This window comes from Panthera uncia, chromosome A2, assembly GCF_023721935.1.
Source record: "Panthera uncia isolate 11264 chromosome A2, Puncia_PCG_1.0, whole genome shotgun sequence".
Lineage (NCBI taxonomy): Eukaryota > Metazoa > Chordata > Mammalia > Carnivora > Felidae > Panthera > Panthera uncia.
Genome location: NC_064816.1, coordinates 12,610,566 through 12,636,337, shown reverse-complemented (window position 1 = coordinate 12,636,337; position 25,772 = coordinate 12,610,566). Strand labels below are relative to the sequence as shown.

Genomic DNA, 25,772 nt, shown 5'->3' with positions numbered 1-25,772 from the left:
CCCCCCCCCCCCCCCCCCCCGGACTATTTTTAAGGAAATGTTAGTTGAGCACTTACTCTGTGCCAGGCACAGTTCTAAGGACTTAATTCCTACTCCCAACCCCCTCTATAAAGTCTTACTTGTGAACACCATTCCCATCTGTCCATTTCACAGCGGGCAAAATGAAGGCAGAGATAGGCAGACAGGACACCAAAGGAACCAGACTCTCTCTTAAGTCTTTATACTCTGGAGATGGGCGTAGAGACAGATAATAAGGAAGCCAAGAAATAAACAAGATAAATGCCAGGTAAAGACCTTAAGGGTTTTCCAGGCAGGGAGAAAAACATGTGCAAAGGCCCTGAGGTGGGAATAAGCTGGTGTGTTGGAGGAAAAACACAGAGGCTCATGTGGCTGGAGTGAATAAATGAGGGGAAGAGAGGAAAGGGGATACATGGTCTGGGGGTGGGGGCCTGGGGGTGGGATTGGGGAAGGGTCTGGGCTGTACTCTGGGATGGGGAGATAAAGTCTGAAACAGTGGTAGAGGAGACAGACTGGGAGTAGGAGGGACAGAAGGGGCCTCAACTTCCCAAGGCCTTGGCCCAAGAAGCCACAGAGGCCTCATCATCGTCACCTGCATCGCCCCAGCCCAGATCCTTCTCTGATACCTTGAATGCTGGAGCAGAGGATGACTGCCCGGTGCTGAGAACAATGTGGGCGCACAGTAGGGGCTCCATAAATATTGGGTGGATGGGTAAATAGAGGGATGGACAGATGAGTGGGTGGGTGGGTGGATGGATGGATAGATGGATGGATGGATGGACATATAAACAGATGGATGGGGAGATGAGTGTCCTGAAGGAGGAAGATGTGGTACCCAGGTTAGTGTGATAAAATAGCGTCTCCTACCTTCCAGCAGGTGATTGGGTAGGGGTGAGTGGAGAACTTCATCCAGCCATGCTGGGGTCTCACCCACCCTTCTTCAGCTTCAAAAGAGGTCCCCCAGAGTGGAGGCTGGAGGGTGGGGGTTGGGCAGGGTGTCATGAGCACAGGGGCGGGCTGGCGGGTACTAGATGCTGCTACCTGCCTCTGCCTCTGAGTCAGCGTCGCCATGGCAACGTGGGCCCTGCCGGATGCTCCTCCTGGCACATCCCCCATCACTGCAGCCACCGTCATGCCTCCTTGAAGGGGGCAGGCGCAGAGGGGGCAGCTATTTTTATGCAGGCTCAAGGACCACACTGTTCACCTTCCCCTGTTTCCCTTAACCCAGTCTCCTGAGCCTCCTCCTTTCTTGCAGGGCTTGTAGCCAAAGGGTGAGAGGGCTGAGTGCGGTTGGAGAGCCAGCCCCGGCCGAGGAAGGGTCTCTTTGCTCTGCCTGGGAGGGGGTCAGGGAATGTCTCCTGAGGCGGGTACTGCAGGTGAAGGAACATTATGGGCCCGTGTTGGGAGGCTGGACCATAGGAGGGGCAGAGCTAGGTGGTAACAGGAAGACAAGCCAGAGCAGGGAGCCACAGAGGGTGAGAGGAGGCCAGGGTGGCACCTGCAGAGGACAGAAGACAGGTCCCTGTGGCTCTGGGCAGCGCCTATTCCCCCGAGACTCCTCTGCATCCTCTGAAACATGGGCACTGGTGGGGAGACTGAGGCAGGGAGGGTTGTCACAGGCTCCTCCTGGGCTGGCAAAAACTCCAACGACCCCCCCCCCCCCAGCTGCTGGTGACCTGGGTGTCCCTGTAATCCCCCTACCCTGTCTCCCCTCTCCTCACCCTACTCTAGGCCTTCTTCTAGACTCTCCTCCATCACATCATGCATTCCTACCTCAGGACCTTTGCCTGTGCTCTTCCAGCTTTCAGGAGTCCGGCCTTCCCGGGTCCCCCCCTTTCCCCTGTGCCCCTTTGGTCCACAGATGTCACTGATCCTCTGCACATCCCCCTGAGATCTCTTCATAGCTCCTGTCACTGCTTGACGTATTACCCATTTTTTCAGTTGCTCGCACCCCAAGAATGTTGGGCCCCTCTCAAATCTCTCGTTTACCCAACTCCACAGTGGCAGTAGTCAGCGTGCGGAGGGACAGGGGTCCCAGGCAGTGGAATGGCTGTGTCTGGGTCCTGTCTACCTGACCCAGAGCTCTAAGGACAGGGTGGGAACGTGAGGTGACCTACAGCTCCCTGGCCAGGGTTGACCCTCAATTCAGGCAACAAGGCCCTGTCAGAGGTCAGCGAATAGTGGGCAAGCCAGCCCAGGGCCAGGAGCCAGTGACGGGGGCTTGGCCTGTGGGCCTCCAGCTCCTGAGGTGGCCTAGGAGTCCCCTATCACCACACATACTGATGGTTCTCAGGGCCACTGCGTTCCCCCTCCAGTCCCAACCGTGCCAGCCTGGGATAGTTACTTTGTTTTCCTTGTAGATATTTAGAGGGCCACCTTTCCTTCCTCACTAGTTAGTTCTAGTCCCCAGCCAAGGACGGAGAATCCCATAGAAAATACTTGAGTGTTTCTCTCTTCCTCTTCCTGCTGTCTCTAGCCTTCTCCAGCTGGTGTCTCTTCTTAACTCATTTGTCTCACTCTCTCTGGGTCTCTGGCTGTTTCTGTCTGGCTCCAACAGACTTTTCCTCCCTCCCTCCCGGCTCTCTCTCCTTCCATCTCCTTCTGCCTTTCTCCCCCTATCTCCCTTTTCTCTCGGCTATTTCTAGGCCCTGGCCCTCCTATCTGGAGGCCCTGATTCATAATCGGCTCTTGCCTAGGGCTTCGGGGCTGGCCCTTTAGCCTCGATTTACCCGTCCGTCAAATGGGCTTGTCCTGGGGCCTTAAGCCAGGAGCGGAGGGGGGCTGAGCAGCGTTCCCGCTTCCCCTCCTCAGCCAAGGGAAGCCCTCCTGGGCCCGGCGGGAAGGGGTTAACAGCGAGCCGCCCCCTCCCCCCAGTTCTGCATTTAATTAGCGGCCCGGCGGGGCTCGGAGCGGAGCGGGGCCTGTGGGGAGAGGGAAGGGAGATGGGAGGAGAGGGGAGAGGGTTAGAAACCGAGGGAGTGGGACGAGAGTGGGCGGAGGTATAGAGGACAAAAGGGGGACCGGGAGCCAGCCGTGGATTCGAATTCGGTCTCGCCGGTGTCCCCCCACTTGTATCTCTCGCCTCTAGATTGTCTCCCCCGCCCTTCCCGAAGGCAGGAGCTGTGAGCCCGCGGTTAAATGTCAGCTTTCCTCCTTTGTCCGGTTGGGGAAACTGAGGCCCACGTATCTGCGGTGACGCTTAATTGGGCGGTTTCGTAGGGACCTGTCTACCTGCCGGAAAGCAAAACAACACACAAAAGCCCAGTTCGTCGCGGCCGAGTGACCCTGGGGGCTGTCGCGGTGCGGGCCAGCGCGAGTGAACGACTGGGAGAGGGTGACGGTGTGGGACACAGGAAGGGCTGGGGCTGAGAGACGGGGCCCTGGAGCCCTGGGGCCCAGCTTCAGTCTCAGCTGGGCCACGCGCCTCGCCGGGCCTCAGTTTCCCCCTCCGGTCCCCAACGTCGGGACAGCTGGAAGGCGAACCCTGCCTACCACCACACCCACGACTTCCAGCTCTGCGTGGGGCGCGGGCGCCGGGCCCGAGTCTACGCGGCTCCGCCTCGCCTTGACGTCGGCGCTGACGCCACCCGCCCCCCTCGCCACTGGGTCCGGCCGCGGCGCGGGGTGAACTGTGCGGCGTCGGCTGGCCGCGCGGAGGCCCTCCACATCCCTCCTCCACCCCCGCCAGAGGAGGGGCCGGGCTGGGGGGACCGACGAGGGGCAGGTCCTGGGCAGGCCCAGCCGCCCGGCGAGGCGGGAGGTCCCCACCAGCCTCCAGGCCTTTGCGCCCTTCCCTCCGCCTGGAATGCGCCTCCCGCCCGGGTCCAAGTCCGTGTTTACGGCGACATCTCTCCCTCCGGCCCGGCCCTGACCCCTCCGGGCCTGGGAGTGTCCTTGTCCGGCTCGGTCTCCCCGGGCCTGGGGCGGGGCCTCTCACCCAGCAATCCATTGTTCCAAGGTTGAGTTTCTTCCCCCCATTTTTCAGATGAGAACCGTTCAGACCCAGAGAGCTCAGGTCACCCAGCGAGGGGCCGCCCCGCGCTGGCCGAGCCCCAGCTCTTGCGGCTCCCCGCCCCCACCCCTGTGGGCACCCCCCCCCCCAATCCATCCTCGTAGCGGGGGAGGGGACCCTGACCTGCAGTCCCCGCCCTGCCTCAGGGGAAGTGAGAATGGGGGGCCCTCCCCCGCACCCTCACCACTTCCTCCAGAGGAGAGGCGGTGGCGAAGGAAAGGGGGAGGCGGGCAGGCGAGGGAGTTTACGGTGGCGGTCTCAGGTTCCGATTGGGGGGGGGGGTTGTGCCCCCCACCCTCGGGAGACGCAGGGCTGGCGTTTGTGTGTCTCGCGTGTCGGGGCGCCCCCCAATCCTGCTCCTTCCTTGGGGCCCCTTCCTAAGCGACTGGGACTGCCTGCTCCTCCCCACTCCGGCGGCCCCGCCCCCACCACTTCCCCGCTCTCTCCCTTCGTCTCCCCTGGCCCCCATTCAATGTACTCCTCCGCTGGGGCCCCGCTCCTTTACTGGGCGACGATCAGGTGCCGGCCCTCGAGGCCCCGCAGGCTTGAGGTCCAGTTCCAGCTTTCCTCTGCCCCAGCCAGAGGAGCCCCCTGAGCTCCAGCCCCTTTGCCTGCAGCTCGCGGTGAACGAGGCCACCTGTATTCCAATCTGCCCTCCAACATGTGGAGCCATGGTTTGCTCCGAGCCTCAGTTTATCCATCTGAAAAATGTGGACAGGTGGCCCTCCTTGCAGTGCTGGTGGGAAGGTATCACGGAAAAACGTGGGGAGTGGGTATCCCATCTTGGCAGCATGGGTGCATCCGGTCATTCGTTAATTCATTCATCCATTCATTACTTCACCAAACCATCCCTTACATCATCCACTCACTCACTCATTTACTTATTCGCACTCATTCATTGATTCACACACTGCTTCCCTCCCCAGTCCCTGGGCAGCCTGGGAAGGGGCCCATAACTCAGCACAGAAGGACGTCAGGGGCCACAGGACTGTGGGTGGGGACAGCCCCAAAGTCTTTAGGCGGAAGCTTCCACTTAACTGAACCAACCTGAAGTCTCCCCAGAGAGGCCCCAGTGGGGTCCCACCCCCAAAGGGCTGCTACCTGCCATCACCTCCACTTGTACCTGGAAACGGGTCAGTAACTCGCAGGCACTGGAAGGCTGCTGGTGGATGCAGGCAACCCCCACACGTGGTAGGTGCTCACTGCCAAGGCTTAGCACATCACTGACCATCTACTGTGTGCTGGGCCGCTAGGGGACAAAACTACCCTTGTGGCCCCTCCTGTACTCTTCTTGGCTTGGCTTGGGGATTCTCTGCCTTTAGTGCTTTCTGGATATTTGGACATTCCCACTCTGGGCCTGGCCCAGAGTGTCCTTGAGGAGGGAATGCCTGGGTTTTGCTCTCATTTCATCGTTTTTCACTTTCCTTCTATTTATGGAAGAGAAACTGGTTTCCATTCTTGGTGGTGACATGAAGTTTCCCTTTTGAAATATATTTACCCAAGTAAAAACAGAAAAAGGGGTCGACCTGAAGGAGAAAGAGTGACATCAGCCTAAAGCATACTTCTTCATTATGGTGGTTCTGTCCTGTCTTCTATTCGAGGATCAGCTTAGGAGGTGATGAGGGATGATGGAAAACCCTCCCCCAGCACACAGAGCCCGGACACACAGTAGGTGCTCAAGAGTGGGTGGTGGAAGGGGTGATTGATGGTGCTTGAGGCTGGCCAAAAGAAAAACAAAATCAAAACAAATCAGCTTCTGAAGTTGCTTTAGTGAAGTCCGACTCACCACCCTCTGACCCCCAAACCTTCTGGTTTCTTAAAGTCTGCCTGTGAAAGGGCCTAACCTGGGCCTGGGTATACAGCAGAGTTCCCTGGATGAGCGCACGAATCTGGTAGGGAAGGTGTTGTGAGGCGTGGTTTTCTCCTTGAGCCGGCGCCCTTCGGGGCTCACCCAGGACAATCAATGAACACTGGACTTAGACTGAGCCGCTCTTCCCGGCCTGCCTACGAGAGGCTGGGGACACTGCAGCCTCGGTGGAGTCAACTGGGCCACGGGTCGTAAAGCAGGCTCTATCAGTCTGGTTCCACCAGTGCTGAAAAGGCGCTGAGGACGCGTCGGTTTCCTCGTCTGTAAAATGGTCTTGTGAGACTGGAAAGCGCCAGTGCCGGCCCAGAGGACAGGGTGTGGATCCCCTCCCTGCGGCTGGCCAAGCACCTGCACAGGACGGGGGAGGTGACTGTGGTTCCTGCCCCTGGCGAGGGCGGAAGCCAGGCTGGAAGGGAGGGGAGGGGCCGCCGCCTCGACCGGTAACCTGATCCTCAGGAATGCGCCGGGGCCGACGCGCCCCCGGCCCAAGGCCGGCGCCCCTCCCCCGGCCCCCTAGCGGGGTTCCGTCACCCAAGGACTGTGATCGCAAGCCCCGCCCCCACCAGCCGGTGGGTCCTAAGTGTCGGAGGACGTTCCCCATAAACTCTACCCAGCCCCGCGGTGTCCCGAGCGCCGCGGGACATTCCCTGCGTACCTCCCCATGGAGAGGTCCCCTCCGCCTCACCCCTTTCTGCTTCCTGATTAACTCCTTTCTCTTTCTTTGGGGCTTTCCGTTTCATCAAGTAGATTTTAGTTCTCTGGGTCTTCAAATAAAGACTAAACATTAAACCGAGTTGCAGGTCGCTTTAAACAAGAAGGGTAAACTCTTCGCTCTCGAGAAAGAGGCGCCAGAGCGGCAGAGATTAGAGCCGTGGCTGGGAGACGGGTGGGGGTTAGTTTCAGCTTCCGTTCCAAACGGGGATGGGTGGGTGGGGGTAGGGGTTGGGGATTCTTTCGACCGGGTGGGTCCCGCACCCTCCCTGGACGCTGATCTGGGAAGTGAGATAATGTCCTGAGACTCCTGGAGGGGCTGGGAGAGGAAGGGCGAAAATGCAGAGTCCAGGCTGAGCCCTGTTACCGACTTCTCCCTCAGTCCCATCTTCTACAGCCACTTCCACTACTCTTGGGACAAATACCACCGGGTTCTGTAGAAGTCCTGCACCCTTGCTTTCCTTCTCTCCCTCTGGCTTCCCCTGGCTCACCCAATCCAGCGCCACCTGCCTCTCTCCATCAATGTGGCCAGCTGGTTTCTGCCCTAGGGCGTTTGCTTTTGCTGTTCCCACAGTCTGAGATGTTGGGCCTTCAAATTAGCTCAAGATTTGCTCCAGCTTCTCCTTCGTTCACCATCACCTCCCAGATCACCCAACTCTAAAACATACCCCCGTCCATGGAGGGGGCACCCTTCAGCCTCCTTGAAGCAGTGTTTGACAGGTTCCTCTTTCAGACCAGGTGCGGGGTGAGGGTGTTTGTGTCATTCGTGTGTGTCCCCATCGCTTGGCTCACAGTAGGTGCTCAGCCAGCATCTGTCAAATGAATGAGAGAATAGGAATTACCCCTAGTTCACTGCATATGGCTGGTTGATGGATTCAGGCCTCCTATTGAACTGCCTGATGAGTGGGGATAGGATTGGTCCCAAAGGAAGAGCAGTATTAGGGTGTCCCAGAGGGCTTTCTGGCTAGGAGAAAGGAGAAGGTAGGAAAAGGTGTTGGGTCAGAGGGAACAGCAGGTGCACAGCAGAGGAGACTGAAGGAGCCAGTTTTTCAACTCCTTGAAAAGTGGGGCTGGCAGAGTCTGCCCAGGGCAGCTCCCCATACTTAGAGGCCAAGACAGGTCCTGCCTGCCCAGCTTACAGGACTCTTCCCTGCCCCATCTGGGGCAGATGGAGCCCAATACAGATGGTGGACGGGCTCAGCCAGACGGTGGGGGGTGGGGGGTGGCTTAGGGGACTCCTTGAGGGTGTGGATAGGGAAGACTTCTTGGAGGAGGAGACAGTGGGTTTTGAAGCAAGAGTAGCAATTTGCCTGTTGGATAGAAGGGCACTTCTGGCTGAAGGAACTCCAGACCAAACAACCATACACAGTTAAGGCTAGCCTTATAATAATAACATAAAACAATTATAGAAAGCACTTATGAGCTCTATTCCTTTAAATCCAACAAAAACCACAATATTTTTTGAGGCACCTGGTTGGCTCAGTCAGTAGAGCATGTGGACTCTTGATCTCAGGGTCGTGAGTTCTAGCCCCATGATGGGGGTAGAGTTTACCGAATTAAAAAAAAAAAAAAAAAGAAAAGAAAAGAAAAAAGAAAAGAAACAAAAATCACAATACTCCACGAGGGAGGTGAGATTATTCACTCCATTTTCATGAGGAGGAAACTGAGACTCAGAGAGGTGAATTGCCTTGGGTTCCCTGTGCCTCCATTTCCCAAGGCCTGTTTGCTGGTCAGTTTTTCAGCTCCGGTAGGTTCTGCCCATATTTCACCAGACCATTCACCCACTTATTAAGGTCAAGGCCCAAGGTCAGGGTGGAGGCTATCTAGGCCACCCACTCATGTCCTGCCTTGGAGAGAAGCATGGCCCCATCTCCTCCAATCTAGCCCCATTGCACAGGCCCAGAGCAGGGTCCCAGGGCAAGGCTAGCAACAGGCTGGGGACAGGATCCCCTCTCATCAGGGGTCCCTTTGCCCAGGCTGGGACCTGAGAGGACAGGTCTAGAGGGCACAGAGACCTACGTGCCTAGAAACACACAAATGGACACATACGTATACACAAGTATACATATATGTGTATACATACAGGCACACAGATCTATGTGCATGAACCCACACTGGCACACAGACACCTGCCCTTGTGTGTGAACAACACCTGAGTACACTGACCCATACATGAACACAACACAGGCACAAACAGACATTTGTGTGGATATAGACACACTCACACCCCTGGGCCATTGCCCACCAGGGCAGGCCTCCTGCTCCTGGTGACAGTTTCCTTCATGGCCTTCTTGCTCCAGAGCCCAATCAGGGGCAGGGCCGGATGAGGTAGGGAGGTAGAAGACGAGGGTTGGGGACTGGGAATGTTCATGCCCACAGGTGAGTCAGACAAACTGAGGCCAGAGACTGCCACAGCAACTAGGCCAGGCAGCATTCTCCTTCAACACTGAGCCAGGTGCTGTATTGGATGTTGGTGACCAGCAGGTTCGGGATAGATAAAGGTCCTTGCCCTCCGGAAATTTATGGTCCATCCAGTCATTCTGAATGCTTCCAAGGATATAATGGAAATACAGTGAGTGGGAGTGGCCTCTCTGAGGACATTAGGATTTGCAGTGGGGAAGGGAGCACGGGGCAAAGGGCATAGTACATGCAAAGGCCCTGAGGCAGTGAAGAGGAGCTGAGAGGCCAAGGCTCAGAGAAGGTGAAAGTGTAAGGTCAGAGGGAGTCCGTGGAAGAAGGGTCCTTGGAGCCTTCACAGTCTACCTGAGGGGTTGTGTGCAGGAGCTGTCAGCCAGACCTAGATGTCCCAACAATCCCTAGGGAGTGTTGGAGAGGTTGCCCTCTCCCCACACCCTCATATCCCATCCCCAGCCAGTCTTTCAGGAGGCCCGTTGAGCACTGACAATAACAAAATAATAATAACAGGTAACAATGACCAGATGGGCTCCCTGCCTTAACATTCCGGAAGGGAGAGCCGCTGAGGAAACGGGGCGAGGGAGGAGGGGCTATAGTCCATCACCCTCACCTCGGGACCCACAGCAGGCCCTGGCAGATGCAGGGTAAAATTGTAGGCGGCTGCCCAGGAGCAGGAGGCCCAGGAGGCCTGGGTTCTACCAGGTGTATAAGAGGTCAGGCCTGGTCACAATTTAGTAAGCCCCAGTTTCTCAGTCTGTAAAGTCAGGAAGTTGGACTCCGTACGTTTAGACTCCTCAGTGAAAAGTATCAGGATCAAAGCGCTTTCAGCAGCTTCCAACAGTTCTCCTCTCCCTTCCCTCGTCTTTCTGGGGCAAACACATCACTGGAGATTTGGGGTGGGGGTGAAACTGGCAGATCTGGCCAACATGCCCAGGAAGCCACCGGGAACAGTTCCCTAAGGCCCTCTGCCCCCAGCCCGTACAGAGCCAGAAGAGTGGAGCGGTAAGGCAGGCACTTGTAGGCGTAGTGGAGCGGAGGGCGCCAGGGAGTTATTTATCATCCGGGCCCCATCCCCCACCGGTCCCCGGAGGCCGGCACCGCCCCCGCTCCCGCCCCCGCCCCCCTCCCCCTCCCCGCCGGGGCCCCACGCGCGGATGCGGGGCGGGGCCTTGGGGCGGGCAGGCGGCTGGTGGCCGGGCTCATCACGCCACCCGGGACGTGCCTTGGCGGGAGGCAGCGCTGGGGGCATTGGTTGTACACTGCGCTCCCGGGGCGGGGTAACCGGGTCCGGGCTCGGGGTCCGCCCCCATGACGTCAACCCACAAGGCAGCGCGCTGTTGTGCGGTTTACCGCGCGTCACCGGGGCAACGGCAGCTAGGGGGGCGTCAATGACTTGGCCCCACCCCACCATGCAAATGAGCGACGTCACCCACGCCCAATGGCGAGCGGGGGCAGTGAGCTCATCGCGCTGGGCCGAGGCTATAAGAGGGCGCGCGAAGTGCGCGGCGTAGGAGCCGCCGCCAGCGGAGGGCCGGGCGCAGCGGCCTCGGCCGGGGCGGGCGTAGGGCCGAGCGGACGGGGGGGCGCAGGCCCCCCGGGCGGCCGCGGCCACTCCCCCCCCCCCCCCCGGGCCGGCGCGGCGGGGGAGGCGGAGGATGGAAACACCCTTCTACGGCGATGAGGCGCTGAGCGGCCTGGGCGGCGGCGTCAGTAGCAGTGGTGGCGGTGGTAGCTTCGCGTCCCCGGGTCGCCTGTTCCCCGGGGCGCCCCCGACGGCGGCGACTGGCAGCATGATGAAGAAAGACGCGCTGACGCTGAGCCTGAGCGAGCAGGTGGCGGCGGCGCTCAAGCCTGCCGCCGCGCCGCCCCCGGCCCCCCTGCGCACCGACGGCGCCCCAGGCGCGGCGCCCCCCGACGGCCTGCTTGCCTCGCCCGACCTGGGGCTGCTCAAGCTCGCCTCGCCGGAGCTCGAGCGCCTGATCATCCAGTCCAACGGGCTGGTCACCACCACACCGACGAGCACTCAGTTCCTCTACCCCAAGGTGGCGGCCAGCGAGGAGCAGGAGTTTGCTGAGGGCTTCGTCAAGGCCCTGGAGGACTTGCACAAGCAGAACCAGCTGGGCGCGGGCGCGGCCTCCGCTGCCGCGGCCGCGGGAGGACCCTCGGGCACGGCTGCGGGCGCCGCGCCTCCTGGCGAACTGGCCCCGGCGGCAGCCACGCCCGAGGCGCCCGTCTACGCGAACCTGAGCAGCTATGCGGGCGGCACCGGAGGTTCAGGGGGTGCTGCGACAGTCGCCTTCGCCGCCGAGCCTGTGCCCTTCCCTCCGCCGCCGCCCCCAGGCGCGCTGGGGCCGCCCCGCCTGACGGCGCTCAAGGATGAGCCGCAGACGGTGCCCGACGTGCCAAGCTTCGGCGAGAGCCCGCCGTTGTCGCCCATCGACATGGACACGCAGGAGCGCATTAAGGCGGAGCGCAAGCGGCTGCGCAACCGCATCGCTGCCTCTAAGTGCCGCAAGCGCAAGCTGGAGCGCATCTCGCGCCTCGAGGAGAAAGTCAAGACGCTCAAGAGCCAGAACACGGAGCTGGCGTCCACGGCGAGCCTGCTGCGCGAGCAGGTGGCGCAGCTCAAGCAGAAGGTCCTCAGCCACGTCAACAGCGGCTGCCAGCTGCTGCCCCAGCACCAGGTGTCCGCGTACTGAGCCCGCGCGCGGGGCGCATGCGCGGCCCCCCTCCCCGGGAGGCGGGCTTGCGTGGGGGGGGGGGCGTGGGCGCCCCGGACTCCGAGAGGGCGCGGCCCCGGGGACACCCCCCCCACCCCGAGGGTGCCAGGATTCCGAGAGGGCGCGGTCCCTGAGGACCCCCCGAGGGTGCCCAGGACTCGGAGAGGGCGCCTCAGACTCGACAAGCTGGACCCCCTACTCCCGGGGGGCAAGCGCATGACCCCCCCCCCCGCCCTCGCGCTGCCTCTGTTCCCCGAGCGCGGCCACCCAGTGTTGCACAAACCCGCGCGCCCCGGCCGCCCCGTTGTACACGCCGCTGCCGAAGGGGGCTCCGAGGGGGCGCAGCCTCAAGCCCTGCCTTTCCTTTTACTTTTTTTTTTTTTTTTTTTTTTGCCTTTGGAAGAGAGAAGAACAGAGTGTTCGATTCTGCCCTATTTATGTTTCTACTCGGGAACAAACGTTGGTTGTGTGTGTGTGTTTTTTCTTGTGTTGGTTTTTTAAAGAAATGGGAAGAAGAAAAAAAAAAAACTCCCTTCCCTTTCCTCGCTCTTGCTCCCCCCCCCTTCCGTCTTTCCGACACCCCTCCTCCCGCCCTTTTTGTTCTGTTGTTTTGTTTTGCTACGAGTCCACATTCCGGTTTGTAATCCTTGGTTCGCCCGGTTTTCTGTTTTCAGTAAAGTCTCGTTACGCCAGCTCGGCTCTCTGCCTCCTTCTTCCCCCGCCGGGGCCTGTCGGGCTGGGCTGGGCCTGGCCCGCACGCTCCCCTTCCCCCTCCTTGCCTCCTTCCCCTCCTCCCTCCGCCCCTACTTCGGAGGAGAGCCGGCGTCCGGGAGGGGCCTTGCACATCTGGCGCGCAGCGAGCGCCATCTAGGCGCGCCTAGGCTCGGGGCCGACTCATGTCCAGGTTAGGTGGGGGACATTGGGACCTCCAACAAGCTTTTGGAACTAATGGGCCCACGGTTGTCTCCTTTGGGGAAGAGACACCAAGATGGAAAGAGGACGGCCCAGTACCGGCAGGCAGGAAAAGGCCGAAACTTGAACCTCTGAACCTCTGGGCCTCTGTTAACCGTGTCTGTAAAATGGGCAGAACAGTTGTAACATTGTCCCACAAAGTTGGAGGATGAACACTTTGTTCACAGAGTGGTGCTTGGCTACAGGTGGTGCTCAGTGTAACTTCTTACCGTTGTCCCGTGGATGGGGATGCTATCTCAGGACCAGAAGAAAAGTGGCCCAGGTGGGGTCTGATGGGCAGTCTGCCTCCAGGACTGGAGTTAGAGCTACATTCTGTGCCATCGTCCTTTAAGGGCATTGACTTGGAGTCAGGATTTTCCAAGTACTCCCTGAAGACCTCTCCCTTCCCAACATCCTACTCTCCCATTTTGAGGAAACTACTGTTAAGAGAGATTGAGTAACTTGAGGTCACACAGCCTGAAATTTTCGGGAGACTGCAAGGGACATGCGGACCTCACCTCCAGAGCCTCGACTGCCAGGCCGCCTTCTTCCCCTGCCTGCTCTGGCCCTTGCTGTTGTGTGGGCAAAAGACCCTGGGTTTGGGGCTTCTGCTTCACTTGGGGCCTGGAGGGACCTAGGCACAGGGCAAGTCAAGCTGGTGGTCATGTGTTGAGCGCCAGCTGTATACCCAGCCCTGCTAAGGAAGGTAGATGAATTGTCCCTGTTTTATAAATGGGGAAACAGGTGCAAAGAAGGAACGGCACATGCCCACAGTCCCTCTGCCATTGAAAGGGTGGGACTCTTCCTTCTGATCACCCTGGCCGCCCACTTTTCAAGGCTTCGGGAGCTGCTTTGGGGGTTGGTTTTTAACCATGTGACCTCCTCTTGAGCACCACCTACCTTCAGGCAGACGTTTCAGGAGGGGGCCCAGGAGCGAGAAAGAGGCCGAAGCTGAGTTGGGGGTGTCTTTGATACAGAGGGGGCCAAGAGCCACGTTTTAGGGGCAGAGCTTCACTCTTCAGGAGACGGAGTCCTCACTTGCCAATTTGCCACTGCGTGACCTCAACCAAGTCCTCTCCCCTTCTCCCCTCTACCTTCTGTGCTGTGAAATGGGTATGTTCATGCCCAGGTAACATCTCCCATATCGCTTTGGGGGAAGAATAATAATGATACTCAAGTGTTCCCCGTGCAGCCCCCAATCTACAGAGAAGGGGAGGCCCAGGAGGTTGGGAGATGTGCCCGACACCCCCCTGAACTGTTTTATTCCTAATCCTGGCGTCAAATGTGTTAGGGGGTTTTCCCCACACCAACCAATTCGGTTTTCTAGACACCAGGTGCCCTGCAATTCGGTTCTGACACTACCTGGAGTTAGCACAGACTCCACAGGTGAAGGTCCTAGTCCCACAAGACCATCCCCGTTTAAGATGCCAGTTACGGGGCACCTGGGTGGCTTAGTCGCTCCGGCTCGGGTCTGGATCTCACGGTTTGTGGGTTCAAGCCCCGCATCGGGCTCTGTGCTGACAGCTCAGAGCCTGGAGCCTGCTTCGGATCCTGTGTCTCCCTCCCTCCTCGCCCCTCCCCTGCTCATGCCCTGTCTCTCAAAAATGAATAACCATAAAAAAAAAAAAAAAAAGATGCCAGGTGCAAGCCCCAAGTTGTCACCTGGGACATCTGAACAACCAGCTAGAAACCAAGGGTTTCCATGACCCCCACCCCAGTTTTTATAACTTGCCAGAACAGCTCAAAGAGCCTAGGAAAGTGCTTTATTTACTATTACTGGACTATTTTAAAGGATACAACTCGGGAAGAGCCAGGTGGAGATATACAGGGCAAGATACAAGGGGAAGGGGGGTGGAGTTTCCACGCCCTCTGTGTGTTCCGCCCTCCCGGTACCTCCCCGTGGTCACCAACTAAAAAGCTTTCTGAACCCCAGTGGTCTTTTTCCGTAGGCATGATGGTTAGATCATTGACCTTTGGTGATTAGTCCAATCTCCAGCCCCTCCTCCCTCCCAGGAGGTCTGGCAGGTGGGGCTGAAAGTTCCAACCCTCTAATGCCTTGGTCTTTCTGGGGACCAGCCCCCATCCTGAAGCTGTTAGTCCCCAGCCATCACTCATCTTTTAGTTTACAAAAGACACTTATCGCCCTCAGAGATTCCGAGAGTTTCAGGAGAAGAGTGCCAGGGACCAGGGACGAAGGCCAAGTATATCTTACTGTATCCCGCCCTTGCTAGATGGCAGAGCAGGGGCTAGAACCCTAGACTCTTGCCTGGCTCCCAGGAGCCTTGGGTCTAAGTGGAGGCCCTATGTTTTCACCAGCATGTGACACGGGGGCTTTGTTGGAAACCACAGATCTGACCCCATACTTGAAACCTTTCTGGAAAAAAAAGTCCTTGAGTGCATCTGGCCCTGGAGAGGTCAGTGTCTCTCCAGGCACCCTCCCCACCCACCCAAACTACTTCTTTTCTGGCCTCAGGGCCTTTGCACAGCTAGGAGCCTGATAACACTTCTTCCCTCAGCTACCCAGCTGGCCTTGGAAGCTGTTCCCCAGCAACCCCCAGGGAAGCGAGGCAGAGGCTGCTGGGCCGGGCTGTGTGGCTTTGGCAGGACCCTGCTGAGCCGAGGCCAAGGTGTGTGTCAGCCCCAGCCCCGGCCAGCAGTGTGATTCACACCGGGCATCAGCCCAGCCCCAGGAGGTGAATGGGGACGGTGGCCTCACTTTCCCCTTCAGGACTGTGGCTCAGAGTCAATACCCAGTTTTGCCAGGCCCGTATGGGGACCCCAAGGGACCTTGGGCCTAGCTTCACTCTAAGGAGCCCCTATCCTCAGAGCCAGACACAGACAATCCCTGGCCTTTTACAACAGCAGTGTCTTCTTTGCTCTGGACCCCTCTTATGGCTCCCCAGAACCTTCTTGATAAAACCCAAACTCCGTACTCCTCTCTGACTCCTCCCTATTCAGTTGTCCTCCACCTCCGGCCCTCTTCTCCCTCGCCTCCAACCACATCAGCCGCCATGTTCCCTAACCATGCCTAACTTCTTCTGCCTCAGGGCCTTTGCCCAAGCTGTGTTCTCCACCTGGGATGCCCTTCCCCTAGCTCTCCTGTGACTAACCCCTTCTCCTCTGGGACTCAGCCCATCCACCCCCTCTTTGATTCCTTCCTAGCAGTTTCACACCCCCAAGTTATTTGAGTTGTTTGTGTCCCCAGACCCAGATGAGGTCCCACTACAAACTTAGGTGCTCAACAAATGCCCAAGGTATGTGAGACTGAGTCTGCCTTGAGACACGTGTAGGGGAAGAATTCGGGCCCCCCTCTGTGCTCAGGGCCCTAATTTTCTGTTCAGGATGGGCAGGAAATATGTAGCAACCACCATAACCCTCAGCCCTGATCTAGGTACTGCCCCCACACTGGGTCTGCCTTCTAGAACCCCCTTTCCCCAGGAGGAGCTGGTGGGGATTGGCTGGAACTTGGCTGTGAGTCACAAAGCCATTGTGCCACCAGGGCCCCAAGGCTGGCCATTCGGGCCGGTCAGTTCAGCTTCAGGGGCAGGTGAGTGGGGCTGGTGGAGGGTTTTGGGGGGCGGGGTACACGGAGACTGGGCTGTTCTCCCCTGGCCTCCAGCATCCTCAGAGTCCCCTTGGACTCTCCAGGCCACTCCAAGAAGTGGGTCAGCTTTTCAGTCCCTTAGACCAGGGGTGCTTGGCGCCCCCAAAAACCTGACGGTGGGTTTGTCTGCCTGGGGTCCCAGCCTGGAGAGCCTATCATGTTTCTTGGGAGGCCGGGAAAGTGGTCTTAGCTTGCATGACAGGGAAACTGAGGCTCAGAGGGGTTTACTCAAAATTTCCAAGCCAGCTCAGCTTACATGTCTGGGGGCCCCTTTCCTTTTTCCTGTCCCCTCTCACTCCATTGTTCACTCATTTTGATTGAGCTCAGTGAAAGGGCTGAACCATGTGGCCGATGAAACCCCAGACTCCGGGATAGGCCGTTTCAGATCCTGAAGCTCTCTCCAAGTTCTGAAGCTTGGGCTGCATCCATCCATCTATCCATCCATCCATCCATCCGTCCATCCATCCATCCATGCATCTATCCATAAACATCTATTGAGCACCTATTGTATGTACTATTCTAGACACTGGGGGTTCAACAGCAAAGAAAATAGGCAGACATCCCTACCCATGGGCAGCTCATAGTTTATTGGCGGGGAGGCAAATCAGAAATAACAAAGAAATAAGAAATATGGTATATTGGCTTCTCCGGGCCTCAGGTTTCTCCTCTGTGAAATGGGGACAATGACTGTGTCCACCTCCAGGAGAACCAGCCTCGGGCCCATTTGCCGTTACGATTCAGTTCACACTGATGCTTGTCCTGAATGGGCCCAGCCTGTCCTGGGGCTGGGGTGAACACGGGGCTGGGGCAGGACATTCAAGCCATTACACAGGTGATGCTACAACATTCATTGTGAAAGGAGGCAGCGCGTGGGTCTTTGAAAACAAATCTATTTCGATCATCTCTGTCTTAAAGTGTTTGGTCTATTATATCAATTACTGATATGGTTGAATTTAAGTCTTCTGTTGATGGGCATTTGGACGGTTTCTGGTTTGGGCTGAGTGTAATGAACACGTTGACCTCTTGAGTGTAAATGTCAGGGTGGAATTGATAAATCGCCTTCAAGATACCGACAGTTTCCTCAAGTGGTCATGCTGTGTCCATCTTTTAAATTTGAGCCCTTTTTGTGGATCTGGACACCTTTCTGATGGCTGGATTGCATACCGCTGTATGAATGTTCTGAGTACATTAAAACAATTTTTTTTTTAATTTTTTTTTTCAACGTTTTTTATTTATTTTTGGGACAGAGAGAGACAGAGCATGAACGGGGGAGGGGCAGAGAGAGAGGGAGACACAGAATCGGAAACAGGCTCCAGGCTCCGAGCCATCAGCCCAGAGCCTGACGCGGGGCTCGAACTCACGGACCGCGAGATCGTGACCTGGCTGAAGTCGGACGCTCAACCGACTGCGCCACCCAGGCGCCCCTAAAACAATTTTTTTTAATGTTTATTTATTTTTGAGAGAAAGCGAGCGAGCAGGAGAGGGGCAGAGGGAGAGGGAGACACAGAATCCGAAGCGGGCTCCAGGCTCCGAGCTGTCAGCACAGACATGGGGCTCAAACTCACAAACTGCAAGATCATGACCTGAGCCGAAGTCAGATGCTTAATTACCTGAGCCACCCAGGCCCCCTTGTTCTGTGTAATTTAAGCCGCCTCCTGTTGATAAGCATTCGGGTGGTTTTCAGTTTTTACTCTTCTTCAACAATACAGTGATGAACATCCTTGAACATCCTTCTTTATGCACTTGTAACTGACCCCCTAGGAATCACCTTTTTGGCTATCTCTAGCCGTTTTGTTTATATGTACAAAATAACATTAGGGGCTCCTGGGTGGCTCAGTCAGTTAAGTGTCCAACTCTTGATTTCAGCTCAGGTCACGATCTCACAGTCATTAGGTTGAGCCCTGCGTCACACTTGGAGCCTGCTTGGGATTCTCTCTGTCCCCCTCTGCCCCTCCCCTGCTCGCACGCACTCTTTCTCTCTCTGTCTCTCACAATAAACAAACATTAAAAAACCCCGAATAACACTAGAATGAACTTCTCTTGTACATTCATCTTTGTGGAATTAAAAGTCTTTGATTTTTGTTTTGAGATGCTAGGGTTTGGGGATTTTGTTTGTCTGCTTTTTAACATTTCTTCTTATGTTGGTCTTGAGGTCAGAGCCAGCCCAGGGCAGTGTTGCTGCACGTTGCATGAGATGAAGGACTGAATGAAGGCTGCTTCCTCTTACAAGTTGGCTTCTGAGATTGCACCTTCTCCTCCTGCTCCTTCTCCAACTCTATGGCCCTTCAAGGTATGCAGATGGCTGGGAAAAGAAATCTGGCTGCTCCCACCAGATGGCAGGGATGTGGGGGGGCTTCTGCCAGACAAGTGTATTACGCACCAGGTCACGCATCAGGGCTGCTTGGCAATATCCCACCTCCCTCTGAACCAAGGTACTTCTGGAAACCGCAGTCATCCGCTCGTCCCTCTACTCATCCTTCCATCTGTCGTTGATCTACCCATCATCTACCAGTCATCCAGCATCTATTCTCTGATCCATCCAGCCATCAGTCTACCTCCTGTTCATTGATCTCTTCAATTCCTTCAGTTCTCTTCATTCATACACCCATTTATCTACTCAGATTTCATCCATCCACTACTCATTCGTCTACCCATCTGTCCATTCCTCCCTCCTTCTCTCTCCCCATCCATCCATCCATCCATCCATCCATGTGTCCATTTCCTTATTTGTTGATCTGTTGATCAATTCATTCATCAATTTCATTTACCGATTTATTCTTCCACACAACCCTTTATCCATCTTTCCAACCCACTCACCATTCATCTGTCCAGATTTATCCCTTCCGTATCTAGTCATTCGTCCACCTATCTGCCCAACTTCCAATCCACTCAACCACTCATTTATTAATGTAGCCACCCACCCAACACTCACCTGCTCGCAGCCTGAAACCAGGCCCTGTGACCGAGATGGGGACTCAGAAATGACTCAGACTTGGTTCTAGCCTTCTAGGAATTCATAGTAAATGGGGAGAGGCAAAAAATAACACACACACACACCCCAGAAATTTTCCAAAATAGTGTGATCAGTGCTATATTCACACTATGTTCCAGATATAAAGGAAGTTCAAAAAGCAAGAAGGTGGTTGGACATTTAACTGAGCGGGTGCACTGTGCCAGCATTGAAGTGGCCACGGGATGATGAGGGAGACATAGGTACCAAAGGCCACTGCGGTAGGTGGCCAGGAGAAAGAGGGCTTGCAAAGGAGAGGAGGAAGATTGTGAGGTGCCAAGAACAGGAAGATGTAGGTCCTGGAGTGCTCGCTCCAGCAAGGAGACCTCTTGCCTGCATGACCCCACTCCCTGACCACCTACCTCCTTGCCACCCGTCACAGGCAGAGCTGACCTGCTCAAGAAGAAAGACAATGCAGCAAGCAACACAGCTCCAGTTATCACCCAATGGGCAGAGCTTGTACCAGCCCCAGTCCGACCCCAATCTCCAAGACAAAGCACGGACACTGCGTCCAAAACCTCAGCATGAGCCACTTGGTTCCAAGGAGAGCCTTCCGCAAGATCTGGACAAGGACAAGAAGGTGACTCGTCACATCCCACGCCTCCGGGCTGTGGTTGAGAGCCAGGCCTTCAAGAACATCCTGGTAGATGAGATGGACATGATGCTGTCCCGTGCAGCCACCCTCATCCAAGCCAACTGGAGAGGCTACCGGCTCCGGCAAAAGCTGATCTCCCAGATGATGGCAGCAAAGGCCATCCAGGAGGCCTGGCGACACTTCAACACCAAGCGTCTCCTCCGGTCTGGCAAGTCGGTGGAGAAAAAAGTGAGAGTGGAGGAGGGGGACATCCCTTACCACCCCCCCCCAGCAGGTGCGGTTCCAGCATCCAGGAGAGAGCAAGTCCCCTCTGGCTCAGCCCATCATGGTGAGCAAAGAGACCCAGTTCCCTTCCTCCGACAGCCTGGCTGCCTGCACCCACCAGCTGGTCCTCCTGCAGACCCAGAGTTCTCCACAGCCTGGCATACGGGTCCCTTGTACCATTGGAGGCCCCAGCGTCACCTTCCTACCACACCAGACCGTTGCCATCAGGCTTCCATGCCCAGTGAATCTAGATGCAAAGTGCCGCCCACGCCTGCTGACAAGAACCGTCAGAAATTCCTGCCTTGTCCATGTAGAAGGGGACACAGTGAAGACCAAGCAAGTAACTGCCAGAGCCAACAAGTCAGGAGCCCCCGGGCCACCACCACCTGTCAGGTGTGCCCCGGCAGTTCACGGATCACTCAAGACCCAGACCCAGGACCACATGGAAGCAGAGGTCTTCAGAGCCCCACCCCAGACAGGCCCAGCAGCTGTGATAACCAAGACCCCACCCCAGCCGTGTGTAGTGCCCACGGGAACAGTAGCCAAGGCCCCACCCCAGATGTACCCAGCGGCCCGGATGACCAAGACCCCACTCCAGTCTTGCCTGGCAGCCATGATGAACAAGACCCCACCCCAGCCATGCTCGACGCCCACGGCGACAATAACCAAGACCCCACCCCAGATGTACCAGGTAGGCCCGGTGGCCAAGGCCTCACCCCAGACATGCCCGGTGGCTGCAGTGGCTAAGACTTCACCCCAGACATCCCAGCCAGCCACAGTGACTAAGACCCCATTACAGTCATACTTGGCAGCCATGGTGAACAAGACCCCACCCCAGCCATCCCCAGCAGCCCCCGTATCCAAGACCCCAACCCAGATGCGAGCAACAGCCTCCATAACCAACCCTTCACCCCAGACACGACCGGCAGCCATGATGGCCAAGATCTCACCACAGATATGCCTGTTAGCCTCAATGATCAAGCCCCCAACCCAGACACGCCCTGTGGCCGCGATGACCAAGACTCCGCCCCAGACATGCCCAGTGCCGGCGATGGCCAAGACACCTCCCCAGACCCGTCTGGCGGCCATGGTCACCAAAACCCCAGCCCAATTCCGCTCGGTGGCTGCCATCATCAGGACCCTGTGCCTGCCACCTCCAACAGCTGGAAATCTGAAGTCTTCACCTCCAGCAGCAGCGGCAGCCGGAGTTCCCAACACCTCATCCCACACGTATCTGAATGGACCAAAGGCCAAGGCTGTGGTGGATGCAAAGCAGACAACAGGGATGGTCAAGATCTCATCCCGCTCCTCCTTGCCTGAGGGAAAGGTCAAATACTTTCCCCCGCCACATCTGGGGGCTGGGACTCCCAAGGCTCCAGCCAGGCCTCCTTTAGAAGCTGAAAAAATCAAGACCTTCTCCCAGAAACAGGTGAAAACGGAAACAGTATCCAACACCAGTTTGGCCGTTGAAACGCCCAGGGCTTCGCCATGGGCAAAAGTGACTGAGGACAGGAACAAGTCCTCATTACAGACACACCTGAGGACCGATGTCATGAAGGTTCAATCCCAAGTGTATGTGCCTGTAGAAACAGCTGTGGTCCTACCCCGGGGCGAGCCGGCCCCATGTCCGGCCAAGGCCGCGGGAACATGTCTGGCCAAAGCTCTGCCCCAGGAACGGCTGGCCACATGTTCAACCACAGCCTCGTCCCAGGGACAGCTGCTTGCTGAATTGACCGCGACTCTGCCCCAGGCACATCTGGGCACATGTCTGTCCAAGACCCTACCCCAGGCACATCCATCCTCCAAGCTGACCAAGGCCCTGTCCCAGGGACATCCACCTGCTGAGCTGACCACAGCTGAGGCTCAGTCACATCTGGGCCCATGTCCGTCCAAGGCCCTGTCCCAGGCACGTCCATCTGCCAAGCTGACCAAGACCCCATCCTTTGCACATCTGGGCACATGTCTGACCAAAGCACAGTCCCAAGCACATCTGGCCACAGGAGCAGTAAAGGTCCAATCTCAAGCACATCTGCCTACCGGGCTGACCAAGGTACACTCCCAGGCCCAGCTGGTCACAGAAGCAGCCAAGTGCCTCTATGCAACCCACCAACCTGCTGAGCTCAGCAGCAAGACCCAGTCGCAGCCGCTCTTGGCTGGGTTCAAGGCCTCCTCCCAGCCTTGTCATCACGTTGGTGCCCTTGGCACTCTGCCCCGAGCCAAGCCAGAGGACAGACTGACCCAGATGCAGCCCCACAGCCATGCACAGGGCAAAGCCACCCGGGGCCCATGCCAGGGGTCCTCTGAGACCCAGAGCATGCTGATGCCCCTGTTGGCATCTGCCAGACACCCCACGTGCAACATTGAATCCTGGGGTGACAGTGGAGCTACCCGGGCCCAGCCGTCGATGGCCGGCCCAGCCACACCCTGCCAGGAAGAGCTGGCAGCCTCCCAGCTCGCCTCCCTGTGTGCCGAGCTGGCCGCCGAGCTGGGCTCCCAGGAGGACCTCCGTGCCCTGCTGGCGAAAGCCCTCTCCCAGGGGCAAGTGAGGGCAGCCCTGAACCAGGCCCTGACAAAGAAAGTCCTGGGTGCCACGATGACCAAGGCCCTGCCCCAGGGCATGCTGGGCACAGCGCTGATGAAAGTGCTGTCCTGGGGTGAGCTGGGCATTGCCCTGTCCCGCACCCTGACCCCCACCGAGCTCCGGGCAAAACTCGCTAAGGCCAAGCAGGGCAAGCTGGCGGGCATGCTCAGCAAGGCGCTGACGGAGGAGGAGTGGGCAGCCCTGAGCCAGGCCCTGTGTCAGGGGGAGCTAGGCGCGGTCCTGAGCCAGTCTTTGTCTCAGGCAGCCCTGAGGACCGGAGTTGTCCTCCCCAAGGCCACCTCGCAAGCAGCAGGAAGCAGGATGACTGTGATGCCGACCCCAGTGGAGGTGGGGAGCCCATCAGCTGCGTGGGGGCCCACCCTAGGCCCCGTGAGACCACAACCCAGCAAGGTCAGGGTTCCCCAGGATGGGGCCTGGGAGGGCTTCTTCACAGGCAGGCCTGCCGGGTTCTTAGCAGAGATGGGGGATGGGGCCATGCTCGGGGGGGTCACCCTGCTCGTCGGTGGTCTCCATGGGTGCCTCCCTAACTAGTAGAGTGATCACCACTGTTCATCAGTACCCCCTAATTGCTGCCCTGGACCCCACTCCATCACGGGAGATGGGGCCCAGCAGGGACTCCTCCTCAAACCTGTATCTGACTCCTGAGGTCAGTGAGGAAAATGTGTGCCTCCCCCCAGCGGCCGGTGAATTGGCATCGGATCTCAACCCCGTGGAGAGCGACACAGGCCCCGATTTGCCCAGGCCACCCCTCCTGCTGCTGCCCCCGAGTCTGTGGCAGCCGCTCATTGCCAACGGTGTGGGCCCAAGCACCAGCCAGCCGTCAGTGGCCGGTGGCACAGCCCAGAGCTCCCATAAGCCACATGTCAGCAGGGTGGCCCCACATCCGTGGGCCTCGTCGAGGGAGGGCAGGGTGGCCCCGGCTATGCCTCCCCTCACTGTGGGTGGCGGGAAGGCCTCCCACTCCCACCGGTGTGTCGCTGCCTATGGGGGATCCGTTTGTTGGTGTCGGCCCTCCGGGGTCAACAAGGTGCCCCCCGTCGTATACCGGTCATCGGCTACTAAAGTTCCACGACAGCCATCTGTGGTCCGTGAGGACGCCGTGCAGAAAACTCAGTCCTCAAATCACAAACGGGCCTCCCCGGACCCTAGGGAGAGAATCGGCAAGGCGACCTCAGGTCCACGGAGGGCTGCCGCTGTGAGCAAAGCAACACTAGCCCAACCACAGACTCCCAAGGCCTGTGACATAAGCCTAGGTCTCTTGCCTGGCTCCGCGGCTCCCGGTCATCGCTGGGCACTCAAGACTCAGGTAGATCCCAGTGTGTTCCAAGCGTCCCCAGGCAGTAGGTTGGCACACCCCCTGCCCGGTACAGCCATCCCTCGGCAGGAGAGGAAGCGGACCGAGGGTACCATTTCCAGTGGGCACTGCCCACGGGAGCAAGTGACCGGCCATATACTCAATGAACTGGTGGCCAGTTTGCCACAGGGTCTGGACAATGACCTGTCCGGAAGCCTGTCCCCAGACTCCACAGACTGTGGCCCGAATGTGAGTAATTCCCAGAGCTCATTGCCCAGCTGTAGTTCACTCAGCCTTTCCACCATGTCTGTGGCCAGTCTGACTGCTATCGACCTGGTGGAGGAGGAGTCCTTGGAGGCCAGCTTGGATAGGGACATCCGGGGAGATGCCCTCCTCTCTGGAGAGGCCGAGGGGGGGCCTCAGGGGCCTGGAGACAGGGAAGAAACTAGCAAGGTGAGCTGGCCACACACGACTCCAAACCTCCACCACCCTCCCTCTGCGAGTTCAGAGCCAATGCCTATTCTGTATCACAGCTCAGTGTCCGGTCATGTGACCTTGAGTGTCCACTGGGGCTCAGACGATCCGGATGAGAGGGATGTGTCTTCAGGCCAAAGCTCCATGGATCTGAAGAAGAGCTTGTCCCAGAAATCCTATAGAACAGGACTGACCAGAAGTGTGTCTTTGGGTGACGTGGCCCCTACCGTGTATCAGCAGCCCTCTGTGGCCAGTAGATTAACCTCAAGCCTCTCCCTGCCATCAGTAGCAGATACCATGTTTCCAAACCCGCAACAGCCACTTATAGTCAGTAGGGTCACCCCCAGCCTATCTGAATCATCTATGACTACTAAGGTCACCCCCAGCCTAGCCCAGCCATCTGTGACAGGTGGGGTGGCCCCCAACATGGACCAGGCATCTGTGGCCAGTAGGGTGACTCCCAATCTAGTCCAGCCATCTGTGACAGGTGGGGTGGCCCCCAACATAGACCAGGCATCTGTGACCGGTAAGGTGGCCCCCAGCCTAGCCCAGCCATCTGGGACCAGTGGGGTGGCTCCCAATTTAGCCCAGACGTCTGTGACCAGTAGCGTGGCCCCCAGCCTAGCTCAGCCGTCTGTGACCAGTGGAGTGGCCCCCAACTTAGCCCAGCCATCTATAACCGGTAGGGTGGCCCCCAGCCTAGCCCAGCCATCTATGACCGGTGGGGTGGCCCCCAGCCTATCCGAGGCATCTGTGACTGGTAGGGTGGCCTCCAGCCTAGCCCAGCCATCTGTGACCAGTGGGGTGGCCCCCAGCCTAGCCCAGCCATCTGTGACTGGTGGGTCAGCTCCCAACTTAGCCCAGGCATCTGTGACCGGTAACACGGCCCCCAGCCTAGCCCAGCCATCTATTACTAGTGGGGTGGCCCTCAACCTAGCCCAACCATCTGTGACTGGTACCATGGCCCCTAAACTAGCCCAGCCATCTATGACTGGTAGGGTGGCCCCCATACTAGCCCAGCTATCTGTGACTAGTGGGACAGCTCCCAACTTAGCCCAGGCATCAGTGATCAGTGTCATGGCCCCCAGCCTGGCCCAGTCATCTGTGACTAGTGTGGTGGCCCCCAACCTAGCCTGGCCATCTGTGACTAGTGTGGTCGCCCCCAACCTAGCCCAGGCATCCATGACCGGTGTGGTGGCCCCCAGCCTAGCCCAGCCATCCGTGACTGGTGGGGT

At 57.9% G+C, this 25,772-nt stretch overlaps 2 protein-coding genes and 1 long non-coding RNA gene across 6 annotated transcripts in view; 2 read left to right on the top strand and 1 right to left on the bottom strand.

The window, feature by feature from the left end:
• Positions 1-4,385: 4,385 nt before the first annotated feature.
• LOC125929246 (uncharacterized) lies at positions 4,386-10,235 on the bottom strand. Of its 4 annotated transcripts, none has more exons than XR_007459829.1 (4): positions 9,634-10,235; positions 7,277-7,420; positions 5,875-6,772; positions 4,386-5,748 (listed from the first exon to the last, which is right to left on the bottom strand). It is a non-coding gene; the product is annotated as an uncharacterized LOC125929246 (long non-coding RNA). The 4 variants fall into 4 exon arrangements; XR_007459828.1 differs by lacking the exon at positions 4,386-5,748 and having other exon boundaries at positions 5,780-6,245; positions 6,583-6,772; XR_007459827.1 differs by lacking the exon at positions 4,386-5,748 and having other exon boundaries at positions 5,780-6,772.
• A 271-nt stretch (positions 10,236-10,506) lies between these two features.
• JUND (JunD proto-oncogene, AP-1 transcription factor subunit) lies at positions 10,507-12,435 on the top strand. Its single transcript, XM_049640260.1, has one exon. The coding sequence runs from the start codon at positions 10,679-10,681 to the stop codon at positions 11,720-11,722; it is 1,044 nt and encodes a 347-aa protein (XP_049496217.1). The 5' UTR covers positions 10,507-10,678; the 3' UTR covers positions 11,723-12,435.
• Positions 12,436-12,526: 91 nt separating this feature from the next.
• IQCN (IQ motif containing N) overlaps positions 12,527-25,772 on the top strand; it is an 18,064-nt gene continuing 4,818 nt past the window's right edge. Inside the window, 4 exon segments of the mRNA XM_049640259.1 lie at positions 12,527-16,241; positions 18,451-18,588; positions 19,691-20,164; positions 20,166-23,096. Of these exon segments, the coding sequence (XP_049496216.1) occupies positions 18,505-18,588; positions 19,691-20,164; positions 20,166-23,096 (3,489 nt within the window). The 5' untranslated portion in view covers positions 12,527-16,241; positions 18,451-18,504.